This window comes from Lethenteron reissneri, chromosome 25 (assembly GCF_015708825.2).
Source record: "Lethenteron reissneri isolate LAM-NWPU_2019-01 chromosome 25, ASM1570882v1, whole genome shotgun sequence".
Taxonomy (NCBI): domain Eukaryota; kingdom Metazoa; phylum Chordata; class Hyperoartia; order Petromyzontiformes; family Petromyzontidae; genus Lethenteron; species Lethenteron reissneri.
The window spans coordinates 9,728,535-9,742,263 of NC_083803.1; the positions used below are offsets into that span (position 1 = coordinate 9,728,535).

General features: G+C 39.5%; 1 protein-coding gene across 1 annotated transcript in view; it reads left to right on the forward strand.

Moving 5' to 3' along the window:
* The window catches only part of LOC133347176 (neuronal PAS domain-containing protein 3-like), a 105,137-nt gene that overhangs the window by 75,089 nt on the left and 16,319 nt on the right, over positions 1–13,729 (forward strand). The window contains exon 5 of the mRNA XM_061559224.1: positions 2,184–2,237. Coding sequence (XP_061415208.1) covers positions 2,184–2,237 — 54 coding nt within the window. The remainder of the gene's footprint in view (positions 1–2,183; positions 2,238–13,729) is intronic.

The window sequence follows — 13,729 nt, forward strand, 5'->3', positions numbered from 1 at the left end:
ATTGATTGAATTTTTGATGGGAGGTTTGCAAGGTCGGCCCATTGATTTGATTGCATTGGTCAGGGTCGGAAGCACCATGGGCTGAGGGAAGCCTTCTTCTAACAGTAATGTTGCACGAGTAAGTGGATTATTCTCTGCACCAATGTCATGGCTCACTTGCAAGTAAACAGGATGCACGGGCTCTGCTGTATGAGTCAAAAATTGGATGAGAAGGGGCATTGGTATGCAAAGGGCCTTCTTTTCGCAGCCTGTGTCGAGTCATGTAATGCTATTTAAATAAAAGTTATTGACGACTTGTTCTTATTCCTTTGCAACATGATACAACGAGAACATTCTTACAATTAGTTCAAGCTTCAATTGCCAATCTGGTTGACCAATTACATGGTACGTTCAGTAACCTGAAATGCTTGGCTGGTTAACATTGATGGATAACATTTTATTCAAGAGGTTATAATTTTAATGTAATTATTACAATATTCTAGTTGACAGTTATTTCGATGAGGTCCACTTTCTAAGTCTATGACATAAAAGCTTAAATGCCGTTTTCTTAAAAAAACGATTTCTCAGGTATTGACTCTCCGAAGCATATGTTGAGCATACTAAGTTTATCATCTATCAAATGAGCTCTTAAGAATTCTCAATACGACCAATTATTTGATGACCTCTGGACTAAGTACCTCGACTGGGAGTTATACTTTGTGATTCCCATTTCAAATACAAAACTGTAACTTGGTATACTTTGCACGATAGCAATACAGGAGCGACGTTGTTTTGGACAGTTTTATATTTGCCAAAGTTATAATATCCTATGCAATGTAAATTAGTGCACAGTGAAAAGTGAAGTTGTCTGTAAAACATCAAGAAAGCTAATACAGTACATGCTTTACTTATCTTTATTCAATACAATTTATTTTGTCTGAATAATGTTGGAATGCGTCCTATTTTTTGCACTAAAATAACTTTGAGGTGATTCAGTGCCATACAGGAGGCAGCAAATAGAATATATATTTTTTATAGTAAACTTGAATAATAACATTCATTGTTGCAACACATTTAACCCCCAGGAGTCAACCCATAATAATAATCAACTCAAAGTGCAAACGTGTGAATATATTTAACAACATTTACAATATTATTGCCTGAACAGCTAAATTAGCATACGAACAAACGTAACTGTATTAATCTAGGAATATTTTGGCACACCTTTCGGTCACGAGTAAATGTCATTGGGTATTTTTTTTATAACATAAACTTTCTCTCCATCTAAGTTCTGTGGGGTTAGACTCTGCCTCTCAGTTGTCTGTCGTTCCACCTGCCTTGTGCTTGGTATTTGGTGGCAGCTGGCCAGATGCTATGCAGGCACACGTTAAGCTAGGCCTGGTTCCTTTCGTCGACTTTTGGGGGGGGTTTATTTTGCCTTTCTTTTACGTGTCTGAGCTACTTCACCAGTAAAAGGAAAGTAGATTTAACATTTTCGTTTGATTTGTAACCTGCAGAAAATGGAACAAAAGCACGTCCTGTTCGTTCAGAATGGTTAATTAAATGCCGTGACTGTGGATTCATTGTTATTACCTTTGAATAGGTGGAATGCACAGCTGTTTAGATTCCCCACTACGCTCTGTAAATAGTGGGATAATGTGAATAAATAAATTAACCCAGCATTGTGATATGTCTGGATGTTAACATGTTTGGTTAAACATAAGCAAAGAGCCCGAACGTTGAAAATATGGACTGCTGTGTAAATGTTGTAGATATTTCAGACATTTTGTTAAAATTCACATTTAGATAACTAAATCGGCATGAATGTATTACAGCTAAGTATCATGATCTTTTAAGCAAAACATGTTTCAAATTGTTATAGTGTTTGCTGTAAATTTTACACAAATGTATAATTTTTTTTACTGTTTATATTAGATACTACCCTTCAATACGAACATTCCAATGCGTGTTTTATATGAAATGAACAAGTTGCAGTTATGTACTAGAACATATATGTATATTTCAATGACATATTTCTGTTTACCATGAAAGCAAGCATACGTATAATCTGCACTTATTACTGGTAATGGCATTCTGAAAATAATCTTCAAGTACATAGTGCCGATGTAAACCTTTTAACATAAAAACATTTCGGATTGTGTGCAATTTTTAAATGGGCCTCGTTGTTTCTTTGCCATTAACAGAGGATGCTGCTGAAGAAGCACTGCGCCTCAAGAACTCGGCTGGTAAAAATCCGGGTGAGTTGGAATTCACTTCGTCATCAGTATTTGATTGTTATTGCCCCATTCAATTAACCAATGTGGTTGGGTGAAGCGGTGGTATTTGCGAGCCTGCAATCAAAAGGTTACGGAGTTTAAATCCCAGTAGGGGGTTATCTCAGTCCTTCATCCCTCTGGGTTTGATACAAATCCGAATTACAATGTATTGTGGGGAAATAAACGATGGTTTTACTATAGAAAGACTTGCCCTCGCCACAGTAATGTGGAATTGTCACCAATGATTTAAGGCTGTAAACAGGAGACAAGGTCATGCACACGTTTATTTGAGCAGGAAACCAATTTGGCTTTTTAAACTTTAATATAATAAACCAATTTGTTCCATTTGCTGAGCTTTAACATAAATGTTTGGATTAGCTATACAAAAATATATGTAGTCCTTCAAGTTGAAGATCTACTAAAAATAAATTTTTAATTGATGATGTGCACCGGGAAAGATGAGTAATCAATGTTAAGTATTCTAGATTTAATGTGACGATTCTGTTTATGCATTATTGGTATTTTTTATATTTTAAAGATCGATGTTTATACTTTCTTAAGGTGTCGCAACACATTCCATCTTCATCACAAGTATAAAGTGCTATTGGTTGGATTTTTAACTATCTTTTCAAAAACTATCCCACACAAAAACCCTAATTTCTTATTCTATATGCCATAACATATATCGTTTATATATACACACACACAACAATTATTGCAAAGGATAATTTTATGTTTAGTTTAGGATGTTGTTTTTTGAGAAATTATGCATAGATTGGTCAAAATAAATATGAATCATCTTATTCTAGCATCATATTGCATGAACTACATGCATAACCTGTGACTCCAGAACTTCTTAAGTTAACGTTTTTCGTATTTGTTGACATTGGCTCAATGATCACCAGCAACTGGATTCTGGCATGTCCCATAAATAATAATGTGCAGAAAGTGTCTCATTCGAAGCAATTGTCCTTTTCATCCATTTACTCCCATGATAATATGCAATTACAAGACTTGAACACTGAATTGTAGTTGATACAAAACAATTAAATATCTTACTCAAGCACATCCATGTGTATATGCATTCAGTTCACTGGGTTTGCTCGTCTTTTTGATTACAGGGGCATTGACTGGACATGTTTTGTATGGTACAGTCAATGGGTCATGCTGTCTTTAATAGGGTTGTATTTTGATCTTGTACTATACTGTTTAGTAAACATAAAACAAATACAAATTATACACATTTTTTTATAGATCAATGGAATCGCCCTACTCGAAGAGGCTGACAATTATCTTGTTGATGCATCTGACCACTAGTTGCAGTTTTATTTGCAGCAATAAGAACTGCATGTGAGTGGATAGAAGGGAAATATTGTCTTGACAGGTGACGAACTTATCAAATTAATTTGACAAAGACCAATGTCAAGTACTGTACCTAAATGCAAATATTATTGCATTGGTGATGAGTATTATTATTAGAGGTGTTTTTTAGGAAATGCTAATTTTTACGTATTTTGTGGTTTGCAAGCAAATTAATTAAAACATGATCTGGAATTGTTTACCTGCTGAGAGCAAAATGAGATCCATCATACTAATGAGGTCAATCAACTTGTACATCACTAGATTACTGGTGATAAATCCATCAGTTCGACAATCTGCTTAAAATATTACTCAGGAGTTTGCAATTTCAATTCTGAATTTAAATAGCGAGACGTTAATGTCCCACTTTATCAAGTAAAATAGCTCACTACACAGGGGGCATTTTTGTTCAAAGAGCCATGTAGCCGGCACAGTCAGCTCCTCGTAAGAATCTATTAATTCGGTGTTCTAACAATATGGTTGAGCAAAAGATGAGTCACGTGGAGAATATTCATGCAGATGAGAAGATGGAGCATGTGCATCCTTGGTGTGTTCGATGGAGCATGACCTAAGACTCCAGGATTTCTAAAGCTAACATCTACGTTTTGCGGACATCAGCTCCATTACCACTGGCAACTGGATTCCGGCATTAGTCCATTAATAATCATGCACAGAAAGTGTCTAATTTGAAACAGTTGTCTTTTTTTTCCTTTCCTCCCATAAAACGCATTATCACATCCTGTGAAATTAATTAACTTTGCTGTTAAAAGTCAAATTCGGTAATTTACATCTTACAATTTCTGTTTCAGGACAAGGTTAACGTAAATGAAATCAATATTTTAAAGATATGTTAATTGCATTTATTCAACCAAATGTACCCCTACGATACTCGCAAAATGTAGTTGGAGCAAACAATATACAACTCGTGTAAATAATCTGCAACAGATATTTTTTATGATTGTGCGGTATTGGCCAAAAGGATACAAAAATGTACGTCACACACTATAATCAAACTCAAACTACCCTACATATATATACATGTGTACTTGCCCTGGCAGTCTTACACACCTTTTACACACCCTTTGTTAAGGTATCGCATCTATTGGTATTAACCTGGAAAATCCATGTCACTACCTTTGTCATTGGCCCTATACATACACTGATTAGTTTGTCATGGCGTGCCAAAAACAATCTGTCACGGCCAAATTGGCTCGGGTCGAGCGGACCCATTACAATGGGGATCCATCTGGCCTCCGCTCCGAGCTCAAACAGATGCAGAGTTTTCAGGACGGGAATCGATCACGGCCAAAATTTGCCGTATCGATTGACCCTGTCCATCACAGTAACGGCGCCGTGACATTGAATGGCTCCTCTTGGGCCCGTGAATGATTAGGGCCAAAGCCAAGAGGAATGCCCACACACACACACACACGTGTAATGCATATTGCCACATGTAAAGTAAAGAAAGGAAATGCGTTTAAGATCCTAGTTTGAGCTGTATCAGCTTTGAAATTAAAATGTATTCTGTCATATTGTAATAAGGTAAGTAGTATTTGTTTTTGAAGCAAATTCTTTATAGTTGCTGTATTTTTTTTATCTGCCATGAGAGGCGGTTGGGTGGGTATGCATGATTTTTGAAATGTTTTTTTTTGTGTCAAATGTAACTCAATGATTGATGTTAAACTCTAATTTAGTTTGGATGAGAACTACTCCGTACGGTACTTATTTAATGTAGCTTTATTGTACTTGTTTCACGTGCGCACATTCTATTCGTTCATATTTTTTGTTATGTGTTCAGTGGCTGTGCGCGCCGGCGACGCTGCCTCTGCGTTAGTAATGCAATGCCTGCCATGTTGCTCTGGGGGATGGGATTGAGTTTTGAACAAACGAGCTCACAACCTCCTGGCCCTCTGTGCCACCCCCATTCAGATCTCTTTCTCTCTGTGCAAGCGTGTGTGCACGCGTGCGCGTACACGCACGTACACGTGTGCACGTGTGCGCGTTCACGAGTGCGCCTGCATCCCACTGGGAAAGTGGTGGCATAGTGGTTAGCGTACTGCACTACAAACCCAGCGACCCGAGTTCAAGTCCCAGCCACGGCTAACGGAAGTGCCGTCTGGACCAGTCCTGGGCCTCCCATAGGTCGACACAGCCTTAAATGAGTCCATGGTGTGGTGTGTTACCATAAGCACTGGGGAGATATAGACAGCCAGACGTGATGCTGACCACACTATCGCCCAAGTGCTTGCCCCAACAGCTTATGTAGGCTACTCAGGGGATCGTTGTCTTTGTGGGCGTCTGTTTCCCTCTGGTCTATGAGGCTAAACGGGAGATCTTTGTCTTTGTGTGCACGTGTGTGAAAGTGCATGAGTAAGTGCCTGCACTTTGTATGCATACTTGCTGCTTTGTGTAAGTGCATGTTTAGGGTACGAGAAGGACTTTGCTCATACGGGGGTGGGGGGGGGGACGTGTGGGCGAGGTGAATGCACGTGTATGTGTGCGTGTCTGGGCGAGGTGTACGTGCGTGTTTATTTGCGTGAAAATATTTGAAAATACATGGTTACTCTGCAGTTCGTTGTGCATCTGTCTCCATAGATAGTTTGACATTACTTCATGGTGGTTTTGGAAATACCTTTTGCAGCGTTAAAATACAAGTGCTGTGCATCGTCAGCTTGCTTAGATACATAATTTAGGTCTTTCCTGTTGTTTACATCCAATTAAGATGCCATACACACCATGTAATATGTGTAGTAAGTTCAATATAAAATAAATTCAATCAGATTTTTCTTTTTCAAGTATTTGAAAACTCATGGGACGGGTTTTGAAATGGAAATTTTTAAGACTCCCTGCCTTGTATTTTTATAACGCCTTTCAGCTTCAAACATTTAACGCATATGTCAGCACCTCAAGGAGATTATAACATTCTGTATATAGTTTTTAGTGCTTGGGGTATATTCTGATAATACTTTAAAAAGAAAATAAACTATTTCAATCAAATCCACTGCTGGATGATGGTTTCCCCCTCCCCCCCAATCATGGTGTGTCGGGCATGGTTGTTGTTAGACAATACTTCAACAGATTTGAAGCTTTCATGACTGCAAGGATTCATATTCTTAGGTTTTTCCGGTAAAGTCACGTAGGTAAAAAATTATAAAAGTAAAATAAAAATGAAATAAAAATCACGACGTTTCAGAGGCAACACAAGCTTCCGTCTTCAGGTGGGACCGTCACAGAACGATAGCTGCATCAAGTGAGAGAAATTCCAAGAAACAGTATTTGTATATATATACTGGTTGAGGGTTTGTGTAAATAAATGGTAAAACATTATTAGGGCATCAGACCAATATAATGGTATTCAGTAACATTACATAGAAATTAAACTCCCATGCTCAACCAAGCTTTGCAAATCTCTTCTCCTTTTAAAAGGATCATGATATTTTGTTGAGGCGGGATGCTGATCGGCATGGTGATTAGTTAAAGGCATGCTGGTGTCTCGTTCATTTATATCTTCCGTTCTGTAAAGCAACAGCAGATTCCTGAAAAACTGATATCATCACTTCACATGTGGGCATGTTGATATACAATACAGGCATTTATCTATATGCCCAGGTCTTCTAAAACATTCTCTAGAGCGTAATGGGGAAAAAACATACTCTAAGGAATACATACATACACATGAAGTCTAGAAACCCACAAATAACCAACATCTTTGGCAGTCCATTGTGTTTTTGGGTTGTACAGTGTTTTTTTACTGAAATTTTTCCTGAAGGAGCTCCTTCCAGCACGTGGAATGAAACGTCGGACGTCGTGCCGAAAAGCACGTGGTACGGCCCGGAAACGCATTGTAGAGCTATTCAGCGCAACCTTGAAACCCTACGCGATAATATAATAGCCCAACTCTTACTCCAGTTTTGCAATACATGGATATAGCAAGCCAGTTTCTTTCGTGTAAACATATGGGCAATCACGAGCAAATACTTTCTCGGGCTTCTGCAGTATCACGTCAGGTTCAAGAGCGTCCACTCCATGCATCGTTGACGTTGTGCACTGGTGCACGGACAGCAGTGTGGTGCAACATCATCACTGAAAGCCCCGAATGTAAATGAACGCATATGTGGGGAAACTGCATCTAAGTGGTGCCGAGTGACAAATGCATTCCCCCGCAGTGCGCTTTGTCCTCGATCCTGCTTTCATTTGCATATCTGAAATCACAATTACTTTGGTAATATGTGCAATAATTTATTGGAAACAGTCGAGATACGGGCAGTTGTCGCTAGTTTCCTCCTCTTTCCACTCTCGCAAGGTGCAAATATATGACCTCTTCAACAAAAGACATGTCGGTACAAATATCATACGAAGATAAATGTCCACTTTTTAATTACTGTGTCATCTTAATTGCTTTCTCAGAAATGTGCTCTCTTCATGGCAATGCAGGTACTCTCTTTCTTGAGTTAACCACAAATAAGGCCATAGGGATACACTTAATATATGTTGCCCTTTAAAAAAAATAATTGAAAAAAATGGTTTCTTGGTTAAAGTGTACGTACGAGATGAACTTACGAATTACCCATTTGCCCAATAATTTTTTGTTTTAATTTACATTCTTAGTCAATCCACTGCTGGATGCAGACTTGTAAGGGTTTTTGTTTAACCATACTTCACCATGTTGGTAAGTGTCGGTTGGTGAAATCGTGGGAGGTGGTGGGGGGAAGGGTAGTGTACCTGGCGACCTGAGTTCGATTCCCGCTCATAGCCACCACCAGTGATAATTACCTGCCAGTCCTGGGCCTTCCATAGGTCGACTCAGCTTCAAATGAGTACCTGGTGCAGTGTTTAAATATCGCCACTCGGGAGACAAAGGCAACCAGGCAGCGGTGCTGGCCACCCACCCCCTCGTGCGCCATGTCGGCCTTCTTAGGTACTCACTAACAGCACTTGCTCCAACAGTCTGTTAAGGCTACATGGGGGATCTGTATCTTTGGTGGCGGCAGGGGGGGGGGTATGGACAGGACTCGTTCACTCATCATCCATCACACATGTTAGCCATGCCCAGGAATCGAACTCGTATCGCTAAGTTCATGGCACATTTCGGTAATACATTTTTCTCAACTTCCCCCTCCTCCGTGCATGCAGGTGTCTTGAATATTTCTTTAAACAAAATGTTACAAACATTTGTGAGGTAATGATAACCCAAATGGCTTGTTTTTCACTCCATTTATCGTTAAAGCCTTTCGATCTCGGGCACAGTAAAGACTGAGGCAATTCAAATGTAATCCTGTGGCTCAGGGGTTAGAAGCACTGAGCCGATACTGCTGATATCCTGGGTTCATCTTCTTGGTTCTTTCGGTAAAGTCACGTAGAAGGGAAGTAATAAAATAATAAAAATAAAACATAATAATAACATAATAACATTATATTATTATTATGTTTTATTTTTATTATTTTATTACTTCCCTTCTACGTGACTTTACCGAAAGAACCAAGAAGATGAATCCCTGCAGTCACGAAAGCTTTAAATCAAAAAATCCTGGGTTCAATTCCTGTCAGCCATGCATGATTAAATATTGTTCCTAAGTGAGATAGTCTCAGTCCAGACACCAATGAGCGCACACAAAATCTCGTCACACTATCTTTCCTTTTTCACTTAATTTGGCTAAATTATAGCTCTGGGATAATGAAAATGATCTCATTTACTCCCGTTAAAATGCACACTTCACTAGTAAGAACATGTGGGCAGATGCACCCCCCCCCCCCAGCATAGATAAAAGGGGTCACACAGAATTAGTTTTAGTCCTTGTGTGAACTAGTTCTGTGTGATATCTATTTTTATGGGCCAATATTCAATACGGTGTGCTGCACTGTTCTGTATTAGTTCTGAATGAACTTTTTTTCTTCACGTGATGACAAAAAAGCACAAATATGAAACAAATTTGGGGGAATTATTTTTAGGGTTCTATCGCTAGGCCGGTTTTCCGGCGCGCACTGTGCAGGTGAAGGGAATGGGCCACACTTCTTTATCTTGGTTTCATCGTCAAAGGGAACACGACATTGAATCAGCCGAGGGCATCAGGACCAGCTGCAGGTTATTCGCAATCGTTTTAATTGGGTTCTTTTCAAACACTGTAGATCTGCAATAATAGTGGTTTGCATTGTTATTGGCAAACATATTTATTTGGATAAGTCCGCTTGTATATTATGCCGAAAATTAAAAGGCAAAAGTGCAAAGCTTTTCGGAGTGTATAATGAATCTCTCCGTGAATGTGAACAGAAAGGTAACATTTATCACACTGTCTCTCTATTTCCATGAATTTTTCTTACTAAAATGTGTTACTTTTGGACGCGAAATTTGACTGCGGACAGCTGCTATTTATTTTAGAATACACCTTGGAAAATGAAAAAGAAAATCGTTAAATAATTATGTTTTCGCTTAATTTGCGCCAGAGACTGCACACGTGTTCCATATTTACGATCGTTTCATAAACAGTAGTATCTAAACATACACATTCGACCTTTACATTCACGAATGTCGTACAGCTTTCCTTTAAACTTGGAAGTAATTTGAGACCGTACATTAGTAAATGCTTTATGCGTTTTGTAAATTCATTATTATTTATCTGGGCATAGGAAGCAGACAACCGAGACTGATTCAAAGTGTGATATATAAGTCGCGAGAATGTATTAAAATTGTTCTGGAAAAAAGGAAAAAGTTAACCGCAGTAATAAATATAAACGGTTCTTTTAAATGTTGCCCTGCAATTTGGCAGTATGACTTAAGAAGATGAGTTTTTGTGCAAGAGCTCGCCATCAATCGTGGGAAGGAAGAGGAGTTGGGAGTGTGCGTGGTTAAAGAGCGTTGGGGTGAGCCTTGTTCAGCTGTAGCTCAGACACTACAGGAGGGACGCGCGTCCTGTACGGCTCGAACTGATACCAAGGCAAAGTTGAATGGCGCGGCGTTATCAGACGAACGTGATATGGGTGATACTAGTGCCACGCTGCTGCCACTCCACGTTATCTGCTCGGGTCCTTGGCCATAAGTCATTGGCAGGGACACACGTAGCGGACGGCTCCAGAGCAACACTTCACGATTTTAATCTCGTGATGGTGTTTTTTTTTTCTCTCCATATACCCCTCACAGCTTCTACAGAAGTGTCATGGTCATTATAGGGAGGCTGCCACCGTGTAATGGTTAGCACACCGGGCTTTGCAATCCAGGGCTCGACTCATTCTCCTGACACAGCAATTGAACAGTTGGGCACGTTTCTTAAATCCCCCACTGCCTCAGTCCACCGTCGCAGTACAAATTAGGTACAGCACAGTGAGCAGGTCGCGAATGGTGGGGCAAAGTGTCGGTACTCCTTCCCTCTTCCAAGACTATATCTGGCCAACGTGGAAGAGTAGGCCAACATACCATTGGGAGGGGGCTCTCTGGAGCTTCCCCTACTAGAAGCCCATTTTACTAGCAGTGCCATGAGCAAGCAATTTCAGGGCTCAACCTTTACCTTTTACCTCGGTTATTGTTGGTTCCGTGGCTCCTGCTGTTACTGCACTTATATTATTGTTGTTCGGTCTTATTTGACGTGGAAGGATATTATGCTTTTTTTGCATTTAAATGTAATTGTAAAACTCCTTGGCTATTGGTCATGTTGTAGTGAAATAACACTAAAGTTTACCATTCGTCCTTTGCAGAAGGCTCTTGTCGATATTAAATTACCACTGTGCCTATATAAGTGACCTTAAAGTTTTAAGCAACATTACGAATTTTTTTAACAAAGGCATTTCTAGGGACTTAAAGCTTTCGTGACTGCAGGGATTCATCTTCTTGGTTCTTTCGGTAAAGTCACGTAGAAGGGAAATGATAAAATAATAAAAATAAAACATAATAAAATATTTTATTTTATTATTTTTATTATGTTTTATTTTTATTACTTTATTATTTCCTTTCTACGTGACTTTACCGAAAGAACCAAGAAGGCATTTCTTAACCGGAATGAAAAAACAGTGGGAAATATACTCGGGGGAAGAATGGTCCAGGGTGAGAAGAGGAGGAGGAAGGCGATTGTTTCAATGGAATAAAGATAAACCTTTCGATTGCCGGGTTTGGCCACACACTAACAATAGCGTGACTGTGCGTCCTATTTGTTCCACTGCGTCCATGTATAGTGCAATAGCGGCATAGGCAAGTCAAATCAATACCTGAGGGGAGGGACTACATCTGGACACTGTGGTGTTAAACTGGGTACTGTATTTGTGTCACCTAGCCGACCTGCCAATGACATCTGAGAGAAAACAACCCATAAAGCCCAGCTACTTTCTCTGCCTTACATTGGTTATGGCCGTTGTTTATTCACGTATGGTATCGCTGCACATAAAAGCCAAAGGTTCGGGACTCATGCAGTGCTGGCAGAAGTGCGTGGTTTAGAGGGAGCTCTAGAGAGTATGTTGGCCTACTCTTCCACGATGGCCGTACGTCTTGAAAGAGGTTGGATTACCGACACTTTATCCCACCAATTACAACCTGCAGTATACATGGGTACATCCCAATTGACTGGGATGTACCCATGTATACATGCTGGGGAAGACACAGGCTAGGGAATTAAAAACTATTTAAACTAAACTTTTAATTTGACCAGGTAAGGCCCACTGAGCGACACAGCTATTTTTCAGAAGCGACCTGGCCACATAAAAGCTGAAAGAAGTGGATTATTACGTAGAAATATATAGCAGCCAAATACTCTAGATGCTTGTTTCTAAATGTGGAGGGAAAAACCAGAGGAGCCAGTGGAAAATCCACGTAACCACAAGGAGAACATGCAAACTCCAAATATGCAGGCGTCAGGGTCAGAATTGAACCCACGACCTTCTGTATACCAGGTGAGGTAGTTAACATCTCGCCACCATAAATTTAAGAAACCTGCCCATTGTTTTGACTGTTATACTGGGAGATCAAACCGACGATTTCTGGATTGCAAGTCCAGTGTGGGGTAACACGACACGATGATGGTATCCCGACTGGTGTACCTGCTGTATTTGTAAAGTAAATACTATGGTATATTGCAGCCAAGCACACTGAGGCAGACAGTGCCTCGTGTGATGTTTGTGGTGCATGAATAAAACTATTGGAATTTAGTCATATAAGCGTGACTGGGATTATTTGATAGAATACAGAGGGACCATTTGGCGTGGTTCGTGGCCTCAAAGGAATTGAAATTCCAAGGATGCAATTTTCGAGCTGCTATTATGCACACAGTAATGAAACAGTCTTTGTCACCTGTTACAATTTAACCATGGCTTTTATATCACTGCATTTCCCTTCTCTTTAGATTGTAATATCTTGTAGTATGTAAATACATTACATTTTTTTATGTATTCACAACTGTAAAATGACTTTACATTCACATCAAATTGGAACATTGGAAAATGTGAATAACCACCGTCTTTTCATAACAAAAAAACTGCCCATGGTGAGAAATTGATCCCCTGATACCACCATTTAATCTTGTGGTTCTATGCAGCATAAATATGTTCGAAATAAAAATGTGTGATTTGTTTGTGTGTATTATCTTCTCTGGCAATGAGGATGCAATACCAGCTTATTAGAATATGTTTATTAGGCATCTGTGTTAAATTGACACATTTGCTTTATGTTACACTGGGTTCTTTGTTAAACCCGAGCTGTGGGATTAGCACAACAGTGATTTAGCGGCATAGCTCCATCAATTTTCAAAATAATATATTAATAAGTAAAGAGGGCAATCAAAATGTGCTGGAGTGGTTGTTACACTTACAGCTGTAGGCCATTGAGTGTCATACTGCAGATGTTAAAATAAATATTGAATTGTTGCATGCAAGCCCAGCTTTTTCTGGTATGGGCACCTTATCAGCCCACCAGTGGTAAACGAGAGCAAAACTCTGCCTATTTTGTTCTTCATTGGCCCTGAGTGGACACCGATATCACCACGTTCAGTGAGACATAGTGCGGGAATGTGTTTACGTTTAACCCGTCTCCACTCAGATGCTTCTGTATTTAATGTGTGGCAATATACATGTTGTAGTTTTACTTTTATGCTAACTATGTACAGCATGGCAAAGGAGTGGGTTCACAGTGGTTTGTGCAC